Here is an 18,431-nt window from a genome sequence, read left to right on the forward strand (position 1 = left end):
TCATGCATGAATAAAAAAGCTCCCATTCACTGCTGATTTTATTTAGTTAGATTCTGTGCCTTGTGGTAGACATTGGAGTGACATTTTTGGCACCAAAAAAGAAAAAATAGTGAGACTGCAAGGAATAGTTTGATGCCTGCATCTTTTGCAGTACGAAAAGGAAGGAGTTAACCTGTTCTTGGCTATATGATATTGACTGAGGATGCAAAGAAAATACAGCTGTAAATATTTAGGAATATTCCCTAGTAGCTGGGGTGTTTTTCAAGGGGTAGGTTATTGAAGAGGGGCTCTGGTCTGCTTTCCCTGGGATGCCATCAGCTCCCTGCACGATGGGAGGAGAAAGGTCTCTTGTTGTTCTAGGTCTCAGCTCCCAGCTGAGAATGGTGCTCTGTCCCTCCTCTCCTTTTCCAGCTTGCTTGTTTATCTCACTAGCTTTTTATCAGAGTAACATCCACTCTGTGCTGAGCACAGTGGCTCCTGCTCTTGGCTGGGGCTTCCAGACACCACAGAGAGTGACAGACATGATTCTCCCTTCACGCCTGTCTCCTCCCTCTCCAGTGCTTGTGAGGTAAGATTCACAGCTAAAAAACCCCAAACCAACAATAAAATCAGTGCAAATGAAGAACAAGGAAGAACAGGGATCCAATATACGTGATAAGATGTGAAATAGGTGTGAGCAGTGTTTTTCTCCAGCCCTGCTGACTGATGAGCTCTCTCATGTAAAGGTATCTGCATTTTGGGACAAGAAGGATTTGAGCCTATCCTTTAGGTCAAAGCAGCTTTGGCTGTTTCCTTTGTGCTAAGCACATTGTGAATATTCTTAAGCATTGCCACAAGGATTAACATCCCTGAATTTTAATGTGCCTGGTGCTGGAATGTAGCTGGAAAGCTGAGCAGGCAGGAATGGTCTCTCTGGGCTGTAGGCTCTGCTAGGTGACTCTTTGAAGTTCTATTCAATAGCTTTCTGTTACTCTTTATATATTTTTTTCCTTTTCCGCCTTTTTTCCTCCTCCTTCAACCACTTCTGGAACAAGTACTGATTCATTTCATGTTTCTAAAATTTACTGGACTGGATTTTTTTATCTCCACGTACTTTTGCACGGCAGTAGTATTTAAAAAAATAAAAAAAAAAAGCATGGGGGACAGAAGTACGGAGTTTGGTGTTTACTTTGGATCATTAACCTGGTCTGTAAATTTGATTTGATCTCTCCTGGTTTTTTTTTTTTTTGTTTTTTTTTTTGTTCCTCCCCTGCTCTCTCTGTGTGATTTCAGAGCCTGCAAAGAGACGCTGTCTTCTGCGGCTTCGGGATCCCAGCAGAAATGGGAGTCTGATGGACTGTAAATGCACCTGCTTTGTTTAAAACCCAGCCAAACAGATAAGTGCACTTTTAATTCTCTCCAAACGGTGCTTTAGACATAGCTGTGCACAGCATCTCTCTTCGGTTTGGTTTCAGTTGGTGAGGCTCTGTGTTTCACCCCTGCAAATGAATGCTGAGCAGGTCTCATTTCAGCTGAGAAATACCAGACAATATTGGTATTCAGCATTAAGGTAATTAATTGGTGACTAAGGAAACTGCAGCTCAGGGGTTGGGGGGCTCCCAGGGGTCTGTCTCTGCTCTTCCAGAGCAGCCCTGTGAGGTTTCGGGACTCTGAGGAGCAGCTCTGTGGGACCAGATGAGGCTGATGTGACCCATCTGAGCCTTAAGGAGTCCTGTGGGACTCATTAGAGGTTTAATAACTAAACTTGGCTGGTTTGATTGAGGAGAAGCTTGTGCAGGCTTGGCACAGTCTCAGAGAAACCAGCTCATGCTGCTGTCAGGAGAAAGGGCTTTTTGCATGTGCTTGTCATATGTGTGCAGAGAAAGTGATAACCCAGCTTCCAGGTGGGAAAAGAGCTGGGGATGGGGGAGAAAAGACCTTGGTTACACTGAATTTATACAGGGAATGCAAAGAAATATCGTGAGTGAGTGGTAACGAGAATTGTCCCCTCAGAGTTAGGGGAACATTTTAATCTCTCTACCAAGAAAGCAATTTCTGGCTGCTTAGGTCTGCTTCTAGAGGTGACCACTGTCTCCTTGTGGACACACCACTGCAATTACTAATTTATTCAAGAAACTCATAAAATAGGGTCTTAGGTAAAGTGTAACTTTGCAATAATACACAGCCATGGGGCTGGGGCAAATATTCACCATGATGCAATTTACCGTGTTAGAATAATGGAAATAAAAGTACTGAAGCTGAGTGTGTGAGCATTGTTGGGGATGTGTGATACATACAAGAGCCAAATTATCTACTCCAGACTTGTCTTGCCTGCTCTACCAGGGATAATTACTAGTGTAAAACTTCTACCTTGCTATTAGGAAAACTACAGACAAGCTTGCTACAGCAAATTAGGCTGTAGTAACTGACCTGAATTCATCTTACCTGCCTAAGCAAAAGGTGAGTTTCTTGGTGAAGTTGCCAATTTAGGGGTAATAGAGAGAGACAGGAGAGACAAGGAGGGGAAGTGGGAAGTGCAGTTTGTGAAAACTAAATCTGGATCAACTCATGATCCTTGAAGTATCTGAAGTTCCTTCTTTTCTAGGAAAAACTTCACTGCTGTTATTACCAAGGAATTTTTTATATTAATAGAAGAAATGGCAGGTCTGTTAGTAATGACTAAGCTCTGTCTTACAATTGTAAACAGTACTTATTCCTGACTCTTCAATACTTTGAAAGTCAAAAAGCTTGACACTGTATTAAGAAACAATGGTAAAAAAGCTCTGGTGAGAAAATCAGGACTAGTTCATTCAGCAAGGGTGGATAGAAAGTTAAAAAAGCTGAAATCCTCTCTGTGCACTGACTATGCAGCTTAATGTTTTTCTAACCTCAGAGATCCTCAAGGTATTGATTGTTAGTTGGCAACTTTAAATCTGTTTTCTGCCAGTTTAAATCTGTTTTCTGAAATCAATGTATCCCCATATTAGAGCCCATGAAATTAACCCTAAGCTGGCCACTTCCAGTCTGGGCAATCTGACATTACTCAAAGTCAAATTTGGGAATCATCCTGAGGTGTGGCTGGCATGCAACATGTAAAGCTCTGTGCTGCCTGGAAGAAGCAGAAAACACTTAAAGTGTCTCTTGGGAGCTGTGCTGATGAGAGAGGTGATACCAAGGGTGTTCTATGCACCTGTGGCCTGGCTGTTAATTCCTGCAGCTGAGCAGAGCAGATTCAAAAGCTCTTGACCAGTTACTGAAAAAAAAAAAAATTGTCCAGAAAAGCAGATCCTTGAATCCCTAACTCTTTGTCTTACAGGTGAGCCTTGACGACACTTGGGAGACTGTAGCTTCTGAATGTGAGACATTGCCCTGTGATTAGAAGAAAGCCATGGGGAAAAACAAGAAAGAAGAGGCCATTTTCCTGAGGAAAAAGATAACTCTGCTGAGGGCTTTCTCGCTGCTCATCGGCAGCATGGTTGGCAGTGGCATCTTTATTTCCCCCAAGGGAGTGCTGCAAAACTCGGGCAGTGTGGGATTCTCCCTGGTTGTCTGGTTTTCCTGTGGACTCCTCTCCATGTTTGGTGAGTGCTGAGCTTTGGCAGCCTTTGCTAAAGCACCTGGGAGCTGAGGGGAGCCTGGGCATTTTTGTGTTTAGAAAGTTGGGAGGTGAATAAACCCCAAATTTCTGGTTTAAGAGGGTTTAAGAAGTCAGGGGATGGTCACTAGGAGTTTTTAGTTCAAATTATTTCCTTGGGGTAATGGACAAACTTCCAGCACTTATGGTCTGTGAATATCAATTCATGTACAAGTCCAGGGCAGGGGAGTGACAGTGACTGCAAATGGAGACAGCGTGGTCTCTGCCAGGAAAGCTGGGAGAGGGTGAGGGGACTCTTTCTGTAAGGTAGAAAGGAGATGTAGGTACCTAAAAAGGAATCCGAGGGCTGTGCTGTGCTTTCCAGAGGCACTGTGAAGAGAGTAAGATGGGAGAGTCCCAATATGCCACGTGGGACCCCCTTTCTGTCAGAGGGAACAGCTGGAGAAGAATTCCTGGGGGGCTGCAGGGCATGCACCAGCCTGGGGTGGGTGTTGGGTGTCTGTAGGAAATGCTGTGGCTATGTCTGATGCTGCCCCACTTTCTGTGTGTTATATTGGCTTCATTTCTGCCATTTAATACCAGTCTTTTCTCACAAAGAGTTGTCGTTTTGATGACAGTTTCATTCTAGTTCTTTTGAAATAACACAGCTCTTATAAGTTACAGTGGATTAAACACATGGCTTTTAGTTTCTTTCATTAACTGTATAAAATCACCATCTCAGAAACTCTCTAAAGGTGCTATTAGGGCAACTGCAAGTTCTCCCAGCCCAGGAGAGAAATCTGATGATTATTACAGTGGGTGACCTTAACATTTTTCTTTTCTGTAACTTATTAAAAAACCAACAGCAATAACAACAACAAACAAAACAACAAGAAAAGATAAATACTCTATATGAAAAAAAAGCAAACACTTTGACACTGTGACATGTGCATGCAAGTTTAGAAACTGAGACATTCAATTGTTAATAAGGCAATAAATTGCTCTTAGCAGTTAGTAGTTCCTAACCTCTATGTGGTTGTTTGGGGAATTATACACTTCTGCTTAAAGAAAAGCTGACAATATAACAGGAGCAGGGTGTTTCTTTTAACCAAACAGAGCAGTAAATGATAGTGTGTGTAATGTATGTTAAATCACATAGCTAAGCTCTGCACTTGCAAAGGTTTCTCCTTCTACAGCATCCTTTGATACACTCTGCTGGAAAGGCTTAGGGAGCCTCTTTATCAAGTGATTGCATTTTGTAGCTGGATTTGTTGGTTTGTTCTTCCCTTTTATCAGCTTGATGACCTCCCCTGATCATTTCTCTGACACTTTTTTACAGTATATTTAAAAAGGCCTGCTCTCTTTTATGCTTTTTTTTTCATTCAAGTGGGGCATATATACAAGTCCCATTGCATGAGTTCAGCAACACACTAATATGCATGCTTGAAGCATTTAGAGGGACCCATTGGAATAAAGGAGATGAGCTGTCTGCCTCTATTTGATGCTTTGAACAGGAGTTCTGCACAAATTTTCCAGCAGGGAGGCAGGAAACATTGAGGTTGTCACCATCCTGCACGACCTGAGCATGGCATGATTGCCATGGGACTTGGAGGCATGGCCATGTCACCACTGGAGTCAAGGGAGGGAAGGGATTTATGTGAAGATGCAAGATAAGGACACAAGAATGTGGCCTGGGACCAAAAACACGATTGGAATGGCCACTTCAGCCATGGCTTGTGGCTGAGCTGCTGTGGCTGCTTTGTGAGCACCATTTCACCAGGCTAACTGTGAGGAGAAGCAAAATTCCAGGGTAAAGGATTTCAAAGGAAACCTCTTGTAGCTCTGTGCAGCATTTCTATCACACACTCTTCTTCGGAGCTTCCATGGAAATGTTGTAACATTAGCCACAAAATAGAGAATTTCTTTCCACCTGATGGGTAAGCCAATTACTTCAAAACTCACTTCAAAGCACGGTAGTGCACAAAAATAGGGAAAAGTGGTTCTGTTAAAACTTTTTCTCTCTCTCATTCACTACTTATTTTAAATGAATTTGTTCAATCCCTGAAAAATCACACAGAAAAGGGAAAATCCCTGGGATTATTTACTTGGTACATTTCTACCTGAACTTTTCCAGGTGCCTTGTGTTATGCAGAGCTTGGAACAAGAATTACCAAGTCTGGAGGACATTATATCTACATTTTGGAGACACTAGGGCCTCTGCCAAGCTTCTTATTCCTGTGGGCGGAGTTTTTTGCTATCAGGTAAGAGATTTGGGTTTGCTTGCCTCTTCCTGGATGCAGTGATAATTTAAAATCCCAAAAGTTATGGTGCCAGGTAACAGTCCAGGCAGTTTGTAAAGGAAAGAGTAGAAACAAGCTGAATGATTTTTGAAGATTTTTCAGTGATAAAAGGAAGAAGATGCAATGTGGAAATAGTTACAAATGTTAAATGTGTTCTGTACTGGAAGAATATCTCTCTTCTCCCCTGGCAGCTTGTATTCCCCAAGAGCTGTGGTACATTTCAGAGACTGACAATAGATGCCAGATTTATTTCAGATCTTCTGGTTTCAGTGTGAAACTTCTTTGGTTTCTCCAGATTCAGAAAGTGGAGACAATTTCCTGGTTTAGGCCCAAGTTAAATAATTTATACAATTGTGAACGACTTCTTTTTTTAGCATTAAAAAGGAAATCCTCACCTCTCAATAACCTGTATTCTTCTTGTAAGCTTAGATGAAGCAGAACATATGAACTACACTTGCATTGCTCAGTATGATTAATCTCAACTTTTGCTTTCAAGTTGGAAATTAATCATTTTTCAGCATGTGGGTTTTAACCCATGAGAAAAACCTATGAGAAAAACTCAATGGGAATTCACCATCTGCATGGGTGAGAGGATTAATCCAGGCAGGGAAACTTGCTCCTCTTCCCAAGTTTTGTGCAGTTTTGCCTCATGCCATTTTTCAGCCATCCTCAGGGCAGTTTGTGCTTGCTTCCCCCCACTCCAGGCCTGCCAACAGTGCTGTGGTTTCCCTGGCGTTTGGACGATACATGCTGGAGCCTTTTTTCGCCCCCTGTGCTGCCCCTGTCCCTGCAGTGAAGCTCGTATCTCTCCTGGGCTACTGTAAGTTCTAACACTTGTGGGATTGTCCATCCTGGCCTCTCTGCCCTAGACTAGGACCACTTATGGGGTGTTATTTCCTGGGACAGCTGTGGGATAAGGGTCCTGGCTTACCTCCTCAGCTAAAATGTTCTCATTCAAGGTGATGGTGTTGGGTCACTATATTCTCTAGGAAGGGGAATGGGCCTCCCTGTTGACCAGCTGGAGCCCTAGGTAGGGGGATTTTGCCAGGTGTGGGAGCAGAAACTCTCCATGTGTAATTGTGCAAAAGCCACATGAGTTGTGGGTGTAAGACCTGAGGTTTTGGACTCCTCTCCTGGTGCATCCAGCCCATGAAACTGTCCTGTCTGCTCCAGACTGGTGTGGATCACCCAGCAGGAACCAGGTTCCTGCTCCCTTTTAGGAGTACAAGTCAGCTCCCTCTTTAAACACTGTGTGCTGGACCACACCGATGTTTTCTGACATCCCTCACCCCAGGCATCCTGTCTAAGGCATAAAGATGCAGCTTTCCCCCAGCACCCCTAGTGCAGGGAGAGCTGCTGTGTTTTTCCTGTGTGTGTTGAGCCCAGGCTGCAGCTGTAGCAGTGTGGTTTTCTCTCCAGACATGGTCCTCACCCTCAATTCCTGGAGCGTCACCTGGAGCGCGCGGCTGCAGACGGCGCTGTCCATTGTCAAACTCCTGGCTCTTGCACTCATCATCGTGCCAGGGATGATGCTGCTGGCCCAGGGTAGGTGTTGCTGCATGGCTAAGGGAGGGTGCTCAATGGCACCAATCCAAATCGTGGCTTTTATCAGTCCCAAGTGTCAAGTGTGGTGCTCACCCAGCTGGCAGGAGCCTTCTCTGTCCATGTGCCTGCCAGGTGTGGATTAGCTGGGAGCTGAGACCATCGCAAGCTGCATCATTGCACTGGGCTGATCTACTTGGCTGGGTGGTGCTTTCTCCAAAATTTTGTGGGTCTTAGTGCCAGTGGATGAGCCTAGCCCTGTCTCTGCAGATGCTCTTTTGGAGTCAGACTTGCCTATTTCCAGTGTAGCTCAAAATCTTTCCAAAGCAGCACATATTTGACGGACATTTAGGATATGTGACAGCATCCCCTGTGCCAGTCACAGCTGAGCCCTGGTAATGACATCTCTAGCCTTTCTGTGGCATAAGCTGATGCTTTTTACCTCCAGATCGAGATGGGTGGTAATTTAGTGAACTTACAATGAACTTGGTGCAGGATTCCATGCTCACAATGCGGTGTTTTCTGCCTGGTTTAATCAAAATCGCAACACACGAGCAGAGTGGGGGAGAAAACCCCTACCAATACAAGAGTATTGGCTCTAATCCAAGCCTCAGTTTATAGAAAAGCCCAAGGCATTCCCACTCAAGGGATGAAGCCTTCTCCCGCTTCATACTATTACCTTCTGCAGAGGAAACACCACAGGCAGTGGGCTCCGTGCTTGTATTTGTGTTACTTTCTGATGCCTGGAGCTGGCTCCTTTGAACATGCAAATCTCCCCTTGGGCTGGCTGGCTGAACTAAAGGACTCCCTGCAGCTAGGATCCTGAGCCATTATTGTTAGGAATGCCTTCAAATGACAATCTGGAGCCCTGGCTCCTGTCCTCTGGTGGGGAGGATAAGTGCAGGTGACATCTGGAGGGAGACTTCACCGAGAGACTCCAGTGTGACAGGTTGGATTTAATGTGACTCACAGGGGACTGTAAATTGCTCATTAATGCATTGCAGGCAATAAATCCTTTTCATGCACCATCACTTACTAGCCATCATTTCAGAACATTAAAAAAGTACCCCAATATGCCCACTCCTATACTTTGGGTTAGTTTTCTTCAAACCTATTTTTAAATTAACTTCGGGTTTTTTTTGGTGCTTAAAAATCAGTTTTGTGCTTTTAAATAATTTTGCCTGATTCCTCTGCCTTGTGCTGCTTCTTTTGGATTGCACTTCTGCCCTTTCCTCTGTCATTACCTTCTCTTTGGCTCAGGCTTATATTAGAGACTTGTTGGGCCAGTATTTCAAACCCAAATGCTCAAATCTTGTCACTGAACTTCTTGCAGAAGCACCTCCATAGAAGTGGCCTAGTTTTCTCCATGTCTTACATGCTATGTCACATCTTGCCTGGTGAAAACCAACTAGGCAAGCTTCTCACCTCTTAAAGGGAGTTTATTATGGAAAATTTAACATAGATGTGGAATCAGACCTTGGGTTACCTGGATCTGAAGATGTTGGGAATGCAATTCCTTTTGACTGTGTTCGATTGAGAGGCCATTCAGCATTTCTCTCTTCCCTATTTTTTTTTGTTGTTGTTGTTTTGTTTTGTTTTATTTAGAGAAAATCCTGGCTTTGATTTTTTTTGTTGTTGTTAAATTCTGTTTTGTCATTTCAAGCTTGAAGGAAACTTAGAGTTGGTAAATACCTGAGACACCTCTACTTTGAAAATTTTATTTTCAAGTATCCTTTCCTGTGGGTGAGTGGTTAGTGGGTCAGACTGGCAGATCCCTGCTCCCATTCCCTCCCCCAGCCTGGTTCCCATGCTCTGGCCAGCACAGGGCTGGGGTCAATGCTCCAGCAGCAGGAACAGGAGAGAGCACAGTGAGAGCTGAGTTAGTCTCCTCGCTGGCTGCACCACATCAAAGGGCAGTGTGTGTCCAGCTGCTGAGGGGGCTGGGGATGGAACGGGGGGGGGGGGTCAATCCAGCAACTTAATTTTGGCCCTCCAGGAACGAGAGGACAACACAGATCCCCTCATCTCCATAATCTCCTGTTCCCACAGCAGAGTCTGTTGGAAACAACCAGCTATTGTTGTTGCTCTTCCTGAAATGCTTACCATAGCTGGACAAGGGATAGATTTTTTTTTTTTTTGTTTTAATGTCACTGTAGGAAAGTAAACATATCAGCAACAGCACTGAAATTAAAGCAATGAAATGATTTTGAATACCCTGCTCCAAGGAAATCGCAAACCCTCCTCCCAGGTCTGGGCAAGAGGTACAAGGGATGTTATCCTAGAGGGAAGGAAGCCTGTTTCTGACATTTTCCTGTTCTGTATGTGTTGTTTATCTCCTCTGCAGGCCACACCGAGCACTTCCAGGATGCTTTTGACAGACAGTCGCTGGTTCTGGACAAGCTCCCCCTGGCTTTCTATGCAGGCATGTTCGCATACTCCGGCTGGTAGGTGCGGTGGGAGGGCACTTCATACACACAGGTGTCCTCAGCACGACTCAGACTCTCACCCCATCTCTTCCCCTCCATCGTGCAGGTTTCAGACCAGCTTTGTGCGTGAAGAGTTGGTCAAACCTGAACGGTAAGGCTGGGAGGAAGCTGCCCTGGGTTTCCAGCCTCTGGGCTGCAGCTTTTCCAAGTGCAGTACAGGAGGAATGAGTTTGTGGGTTCACCTGACTGCCATCAATTGTACTACCAGATAAAATCTGCAGTAATACTGTGCATAACAAGCGACAGCAGCTTGTTCTTTGTGTGTGTGTGTTCCACTTCCTTGTAGAAATATCCCCCTGGCTGTCATCGTGTCTGTGATCATGGTAATTGTGGGGTACATGCTCACCAACGTATCCTATTACACAGTCCTGGGAACACAAGATGTTCTGGCTTCTCCTGCTGTGGCTGTGGTGAGTTGTCATTGCTGTTGTTACCTCCTCAGTGTGGCCAGCTTATGCTGTGCTCATGGCAAGTCTTCCAGAAATGGTTTTCCTATAAAATGCTTTATTGCTTTGCAATTTCTCTGGATGACTGGACAACACTAAATTCTTCTTCTCATGCCTAAAAAATAATGAAAATAACCTGTAGATGACAGTAGAAAAGGTGAGATTTATGACTTCTATAGTACTCCTTCAGTGGAAGAAGTTTTCTTGGTTTTGACCCTGATGGCACCTAACCTAGAGATCACCACATGCTCCCTAAAGTCACGTTTGCTCTTTCTCCAGAGCTTTGTGCAGCGAGCCTTCAAAAGCCTGATCTCCGTGGTCCCTGTCCTTGTTGCACTGTCCTGCTTTGGAACCCTGAATGGAGGAATCTTCACATTTTCAAGGTCACATCCCTAAAGATCTATTATGCTTTTGGCTCACTGAATCAGAGGAAAACATCACCAACCTTTGCAACTACCCACCCACACAATGTCATTTTAGCCACTCCTGTGAGAAAAATAAGGCTTTTGATACCCAGGTTTGCAGATACAGGATGGTTCCTTCTGGCTAAGAGTTTACTTTTTCTGCTTCTGACCAGGTCCAGACTTTGGTACCCAGGACTGGTCACAAAGAAAGATTTTTATCTTCTCCCCTACCCTTCAGTTTAAATCCCCAGTTTAATGTGAAATGTCAATGTTTCTGGTGAACTGAAGGCTTTGTTGATGTTGGCAGCTGCTCAGTGAGATTGAGTCTTCTTTCACTGGGTTCACCCAGCTGTGCTGCTGCAGGGCATGGGGTCCCTCTATTGTGAGGCTCTCTAGGCAAACTCTCCCTTGAGGACTTTGCTTTGAAGTCAGTGAAATATCATTGGAATGGGCTATTCTCATAGCAATAGTCAAGGTTCAAGAAGTCTTGTTATAGCAATAAGAAAAGCTTTGTTCCGTGGAAAAATAAACTTGCCAGCTTCACTGTGTGCCACACTCCGTGTCCTTATGGGAGCCTTGAAACTGGAGAGCAGGGCAGACCTTATGAAGAACTATGTTGTGCTGGTCCTGTGGAGCTGAGCAAACTCTCAGCCACGGGTTCTGCTTCACAGCTTTGATTTCAAAGGGAAAAAATCAGTTGATCTGAAAGCTAATGAATTATCTGATCCACTACCCCAAAGTCTTGTATTAAATACAGGTGTGGACAATCCTTCCCATTAGCTGATAAGGGTTTTATTTGAGGATAAGAAGTCTCTGGGCAGCACAGAGGTTCTTCATGTCCCCTGTTGACCTTCTCTCCCCCATTCTGGCATCATTAACATAATCACTGCAGAAAGTCCATATAAACACTGATGGGGCCTCCCTGGCTGCCTGCCAGCCACACCCCTGCAAAGCCACAGAGACAGCAATAAAACCAGTTGTACACTTGTGCCCCAGCTGCTTGGGGCCCTGCTTCAGCCCAGCTGATGCTCTGGCATGGTTTGTTTGAGGATATTAAATTTATAAAATTGGATGTGATTGTTTTCTCCCTAATTGCTTTTTCATGAGTCAAAGGAGGGATGCAAGCAAGGAACTCTCTGCTCTCATTTTATAGCTGTTCTTGTGTGAAGCTGGTCTCTTGGCAGTATGACAAACTGTATTTTCCAACAGCTGACCAGAGGATTGGAAATCTTCTGTCATTTGAGGAGATTGCACTTTATTTTTTCTGTATGTGTTCATATAAGAATATAGGCTTCAAAGCTGACAATCCCCATTCATAAACGCACTAGTTTCTCTTACAAAGGACTGAAGTTTGTGATCTCTCCACTTCCTTTTCACTGAAAAGATTAATTCCTTTTTTGATGGCAAGAGACTTTCTTACTCCTGTTTCTAGTCTGAGCTCATTCATGGTCACTTTGGACTTGCCCAAAGGTCTCTGCTAATGAGGCACCCAAGGAGACACTGCCAGTGGTTCTGATGGTGGGCTCGGAACTGCACTGAACTGGTCTTGGGAGAGCTGTGGAAATTCAACCCTGGGGTTTTCTTCCAGATGCCCCCAAAGTGGAGCTCTGAGCAACTCAGTCTAGTGTAAGCTGTCCCTGCCCATGGCAGGGGTGTGGGTTCCAACCCAAACCAAACTTTCTATGAAAGTGCAGCTAAAGGCAGAGCTGTGGCCTTCAAAAGCAGGCTTGTGCTGGGGAAGGGAGTGGGTGCCTTGATGCCTCAGGTCAGTCCAGTGACTGATCTCATTTCTAACGTGGAAGTAGGATGTTAATGTCTAGGGCTCCCTGTCTTTTCCTAGGACTCTGTTTGTGGCTTCCAGGGAAGGGCAGTGGCCTCCTCTCTTCTCCATGATCCACATTCGAAGGCACACCCCCCTTCCTGCTGTCATGTTAATGGTAAGGAGATCTGGCTGTGTGTGACATGCTCTGCTCTTTTGCTGTCTTGGCTTTCTTGCAAGGACTGGATAAACTGAGGAATTTTAAAGGGTGTTGAGACATTAAATTATCCCCTGAAAAATAAAGAAGGCAGCATACAGGAAATGGCTGCAAAGTATTAAGTCCCCTTGAGTCAGCAGTGGTATCCAAATGTACAGCCTTGAGGTCCCTGCCTTATAACATTATACACCTTTTTTAAAAGCACAGTCCCTACCATCTGCCACAGGTGCTGCTTGATATTGCCTTACAAAAACACCTCTGCTAGGCTTTGGCTCTTTGGAAATTGAAAACTCCCAGGTGTGGTGGAAATGCAGGCAATGAGCATTTGTAGAGATGGTCTGGTCTCACATTTTGGTTTGTTCAGGGTTTTTTTTTCTGGCAATGGTCCAGCTTCATCCCAACTGTGCTGCTGTGCCTGTTGCAGCTTGGCTGACCTGCTAAAAACTTAGCAAATGTCACTGTAGATAGCTTGTGTACCAGCAGTGCAGGCTTTTGGATTATGCATGTTTTAATTGCCCTGGCTTGGACATGAAACATCTAAGAGGCTGCTGATATTGAAATGATCACTCTTTTCTGTAGCACTACAGAACATTGCCTTTAGGTATTTTGCCTTCAGTCTGTGACACTGTTTTGTAAAGCTGTCTGACCTCCAAAATGTTGGGGCTGTGAAGTAGTTCCAGGGGGATTAGAGGGGGTGATCCATGGCTTTAATGACTGTATTTCATGTTCACAATGCTCAGTTCCCTTTGGTCACTGTCATGGTGTGCATTGGAGACATTTACCATCTACTGAACTTCTTCAGCTTTTCCCGATGGCTCTTCATAGGACTGGCCACCCTCGGGCTCATCGTGCACCGCCACCGTCACCCAGAGCTGCACAGCCCCTTCAAGGTAAATGCACAGCACGCCCCTGCAGTGTGCAGGCCTGTCACTCCTCTCTTTGGTTTGCTAATAATTACACCCTTACATGGCCATGGTTGCCTTTAGGCTCTAAAGGGTTTCAGTCCCTGATGCTTGGTAATGCCTATGAGGAGTTCCTGGAATTGGTTGATGTGCCCAAACAGCCAGATGTGGTAAATCCTATAAAGACAGCTCTACATGGAGTCACCAGATGCATCTGTTAGAAGGTTGCTTGCTACAGGGGACAAAGTTTCAGCCTTGGAACTGGGAGATGTAGAGAGAGCAGCTCTCTCGCTCATCTCTTGTGGGCTACAAGAAGGGACTCTTGCCTGGATGTTATTTCAGTGGTAGATCAGTCTCAGCTCTAGCTGAGAAACAAGAAGGTGTCAGGCTTGGATGGAAGGAGCAAACCCGACTTGGGAGGAATCATCTGCTGCTATAGAAATACTGTCTCGTGTAAAGCAGTGGGCCCCTCTTGTGGCCTTCCTCACTCTGCTGGGTGCTGGGATCCCCCTGATGTCAGCAGGGGATGCTGGAGCTGGTGCTGGGGCAGCTTTCCTGTGCTCGGGAACCTTTCCCACTGCCGGATCATGTGCAGAAGGCATTAATTAGCTTGGGGTGGTGCTTGAGGCAGGCACAGATTGTTCCTGACTCTGGTCACCCTGCATGGTGCTCTCGGGGAAGAGAGGGAACGTCCGAGGCCGCTGGGCAGCGAGGAGCTCGGGGGACAGGAACACCTCCTGCAGCTCGCAGGGGTTCTCTATGTGCTGGGCGCATCTTCCTGCAAGTTTGGCGTAATTTTTCCTCTCGGTCTTTGCATTTAGCAGAGCTCTTAAGGCTTCCCAGTTTGTTGGTTGGCTGCACTCGTGTGCTCCTCCAGAACCAAACTGAAGAAGTTTTTAATTTTTCTTTCAAACCAAATTTCTCAGGAGAGATTTATTAGCGGGTGGCAATGCTGATGCTTTCAGATTTTACCCTGGTTTTCTTCAGACGAAGATTCAGATTTCTAGCGGCTCCTAAATGCTGATTGAACGAGGGAGGGAAATAGTGGCCTTTTGGTTAGTTGGGCTGGTTTTCCCCAGTGTTTTCCCTGTTTTTTATCAGTTCTGTGCGGGAGGGAAGGGATGCGCGCAGGTTGCGCGGGTGCGTGCTGCGCTCTAGTGGCCGCACCCGGGCCGCTGCCCGGCGCAGAACAAAGCCTGGCATTCGTGTGACAACGCTGGCTCTTTCTGTAGCATTTTGAGTTTAAAACGGTGAGAAGACACCGGGAAGAGGAGGAGGGAGCAGTCCGCTCGGACACTTGGTAGGCAGATGTGCAGCGTGAGTGTGTGCGTGTAGGAGCGGCTGGCAGGGGATGCTCTGGCTGGAAAGACAACAAGAGTACCTAAGCTGGATGGCTGGATGGCTGCCATACCTAGAGCAGCCGATCTCTTCCAACTTGGCATGTTGAGCGTTCGAAATACAATCTTTATTACTGGTAAAGATTGTCACCCTATGTGAGAGCTGCTCCTTCATTCCATCAGCTGTGGCAAGGAATTACTTGGCTGAGTTTGGATCCAGAGACAGAGCGGGTGTTTCACAGTTTTATTATTTATTGCGGTCTTCCTATTTGCTCTCCAAACAACCCAGATGAATTGGCTCACCCAATAGGCTATGGCTGAAGTGCTGAGTGCTGCTTTGATTTTCACCATGATGTTGCTGAAGCTGCAAGTACTACACAGATAGGGATTTGCAGTCTGGTTTGTCTTGGTTTAGTCACTATAAGTCTCAGGCAAACTGGAGGCAGGTCAACACGAGTCATGAGTTTTATAAGCAAAGAACAGCTTGATTCAAAGTGTCACTTCTTTTTTGACTTCAGATCTTCCTTCAGCAGTTGCCTTAGGAGGCAAGTAGGTATGTGTGCATGCAGGACATTCACAGAGCCGTGGGGCGTAGGTGGCTTCTCCTTCTGCTTGGCTTCCAGTTGCAAGTGAGGTGCAGATTTTGGTGCACATGAATATAGGAGGCATGCACCTCACAGGGCACACTGAAGCTGATGCAATTGTTTGCAGTCTGATTGTACAGAAGCATTCTGCAGGACAGGATATGATTAATTTTCTTTAGATGTGAAATGAATACAGTGTGTGCTGGCACATACAGAGTCTGATTGACTACTGTCACCAGTTTTCCCTGATAGTCTTCTGTGCTCTTTTCCCCAGGTTCCCCTGTTTGTTCCTGTCTCTTTTACCATCATCTGCCTCTTCACAGTGGCAATGTCTTTCTACTCAGACCCTGTGAGCATTAGCATTGGATGCACCATGGTTTTGAGTGGTTTTCCAGTCTACTACCTCATAATTCACAGGCAGATGTCAGACCGCTGCCGCAACCTCTTTTGTAAGTATGCATTTAATTTTCAGTATTGTGGACCTATACATGCTCAAGGGTCGGGATGCTGGTTTGTTCCTTGGACTCATCTCTGATCCAAATTGCTCCTTGACCAACAGACCTCATGAAACCTAAATCATGACCCCTGGCACCACTCTGATGCCTTTCCCAAGGCACAGCCTCCAGAGCCAAATTTGTTCTAACAAAGACAAGGCTGAGGTCTACCAACAGGGGGAACAGGGAGGGTTGCTTTCCCACCCCAGCCCTGGTACCTACTAAACTTTTTCCTGTCTTTGGGATCACCAGCTCTGGGTCAAATTTGTCTGACATGGAGCAAAAAGATGAAAAGTTAGGATGGAGAGACTACAGGCAGATGCTGTAACCCCATGCACAAACTTACTTGCTGAAAGGCTTGGGAGAGGACTGGTAGGAGAAGGGTACTGCCAGAGGTCTGTCAGCTTGGTGAAGAGGCCAGGATGGTTTGGGCACAAATGTAGCCGTGGAAATGAAGTACATCTCCACTCCATGTAGTGTCTAGTACAGATTTCCTTTGGATGTAGGCATGGTGGCACAAGGTTTTTTTTCAGAAATGAGAGCCCAGGTTTGAGTTTATTTTGTCATTTCTGTTCCAAGTCTTGTTTTCCTTTGATTTGATATTGGATGGAGGTGCATCAGTAACCACTGATTAGAAGAAAACATACAGCAAGAAAGGAAACAGATACAGTGATCTGCCAGCATAAAGTGCTGCAGCTATCAGTGCTGATGTTCTGTTTTACAGCTGTATCTCAGGATTTCCTCTGGACTAAGTTTCCTTCCTTTTTTCCCACCCTTTCAGATTATCTTACACACAAACTACAGTTACTGCTGGAAGTTGTCCAACAAGAAATCAAGACTTACTGAGAATACCATCAGGACTCACAGAAGACAAAAATCTACTTAGACCATTTTTGACACTTTTGATCCTACCAAAAGCAGGCCGTGTTTTATTCTTTTTAGTCAGTGCAACTGAGGATGACTGAGCCAAAACCTTGCTGCAAGTGCTCCTGAGCTTGCCAATCGGGATCTGTTCCTGCCCTTTTCTTCTTTTCAGAAGAGCAAACTAGTTCTCTGAAATGAGCTTTCTTTGCCTGCTGAGTGTCTTTGAAACCAAGATCCTAATTTTGCAGCCTAGCCCAGTCCTGAGTAAAATTGAGTGTGTGTGTATGTGTGTGTGTACAGAGACAATATTTTGTTTTCCTAGCTTGGCAAGTAGAGGAAGTGGGCATGTTGCAGAACTTAGAATCCAATACATGGAAGCCAAATGCAAGTTTCAAAGAGAACTACTATAGTAGCCTTGTTGTGGACAAGGGGAAGGGTTGGGGAGAGCAAATTAGAAATAAGGCAGATAAGCTGGAAAGGGGAATGCAGGGGGATAAAATTTTACGAGAAAGTGCAGATTGAGCTAATGAGAAGATATTTTAAATTCAAGTATTAATGAAGTACAGTCAGAATGTTTTGCTTTGATTTTTGTATAAGGAGAATGAGTTTTTTTAGCTTTGAAATAATCTTTCAACTTTGAATTTTACTTTTCTGAAATTACACTTTAAAATGTACAAATGCATTAAAAAAAAATCAGTTAAATATCAACTAGAATATGACAGAATAGATTCTGGTCCCTCCCCCAACTTCCCAGACCTTCTCCTCACCAGTGAAGTTGAAAACTCAGAATTTGGCCTAGCTCCAGTAAAATACAATTCCTCCTTTAATTAGACGGGACCACTGATGAGACTTGGGCACATTCCTGAATAAGTGCTTCTTTTGGTGCTGTAAGAAGACATGAGTGACTTCACATCCAAGCTTTAACTTGGCAATTGCACATGACTTGCTGATTTAATCCATAAATGCTCATTTGAACTAATGGCACAAGAAAGGTTTCCATTATTGGATTACTTTGGTTTACATTATTAATGTGGCAATGTTATGTCCAGATAAAACAGCAATTAGCTATTTACAATCACATAATCATTATCTGGTTCCTAAAAGATCGGAAACAGCGTGCTGAGACTCCTCTAATGACTGCTGGAAAGAGGAACAGCAGAATGTGGAGCATTTTTTAATCCTTTGTGTCAAACATTGATGTACTTAAAATAAAAAAGTACTATTGCAAATCCAATGTAATCTACTGAAACGTGTAAAATTTTGGAACTACAGTTGGGTTTTTTTCAAAGCAATTGAGAATTATTATTCTTGTAATGACTGCTTCCTGTTCCTGTGCTGAATTAAGCTGGGACAGCAGCAGTGTAGTTGCAGGGCTTGTTTCCCCACTACCCTCCCAAATTCAATTTACAAGCTGCTGGACATTGTCCAACAGGATATACAGTCTTGCTGGGAAAATCCTCACAGCAGAACCCATCACAACCTACAGGAGAAGGTATTGGCTTTAAATGATAGAATGGGTTCAAGTGAGATCTGAAAATGCTTC

General features: G+C 44.8%; 1 protein-coding gene across 3 annotated transcripts; it reads left to right on the top strand.

Annotated features, from left to right (window-relative positions):
• The first annotated feature begins 390 nt into the window (after nt 1-390).
• LOC106849389 (cystine/glutamate transporter-like) lies at nt 391-18,127 on the top strand. Of its 3 annotated transcripts, none has more exons than XR_015803640.1 (14): nt 391-568; nt 1,273-1,549; nt 3,296-3,560; nt 5,688-5,814; nt 6,558-6,673; nt 7,273-7,398; nt 9,740-9,839; nt 9,928-9,972; nt 10,168-10,291; nt 10,607-10,710; nt 12,572-12,668; nt 13,510-13,597; nt 15,805-15,979; nt 16,806-18,127. XR_015803640.1 is itself a non-coding variant. In XM_014869958.2 (14 exons), the coding sequence occupies exons 3-14, from the start codon at nt 3,368-3,370 to the stop codon at nt 16,868-16,870; spliced, it is 1,422 nt and encodes a 473-aa protein (XP_014725444.1). In that variant the 5' UTR covers nt 391-568; nt 1,273-1,549; nt 3,296-3,367; the 3' UTR covers nt 16,871-18,127. The 3 variants fall into 3 exon arrangements, 1 of the variants encoding a protein (XP_014725444.1); XR_015803641.1 differs by having other exon boundaries at nt 13,533-13,597; XM_014869958.2 differs by having other exon boundaries at nt 13,448-13,597.
• Nucleotides 18,128-18,431: the final 304 nt, after the last annotated feature.

Source organism: Sturnus vulgaris, chromosome 5 (genome assembly GCF_052056855.1).
Source record: "Sturnus vulgaris isolate bStuVul1 chromosome 5, bStuVul1.hap1, whole genome shotgun sequence".
Lineage (NCBI taxonomy): Eukaryota > Metazoa > Chordata > Aves > Passeriformes > Sturnidae > Sturnus > Sturnus vulgaris.

What these genes read in the sequence shown, in the direction of transcription:
- LOC106849389 (XM_014869958.2), top strand. Translation starts at nt 3,368, where the DNA reads ATGGGGAAAAACAAGAAAGAAGAGGCCATTTTCCTGAGGAAAAAGATA. An exon ending in TTCCTGCTGTCATGTTAATG is followed by an intron (nt 12,669 to 13,447) that starts GTAAGGAGATCT and finishes CACAATGCTCAG; the next exon opens with TTCCCTTTGGTCACTGTCAT. An exon ending in CCGCTGCCGCAACCTCTTTT is followed by an intron (nt 15,980 to 16,805) that starts GTAAGTATGCAT and finishes CCACCCTTTCAG; the next exon opens with ATTATCTTACACACAAACTA.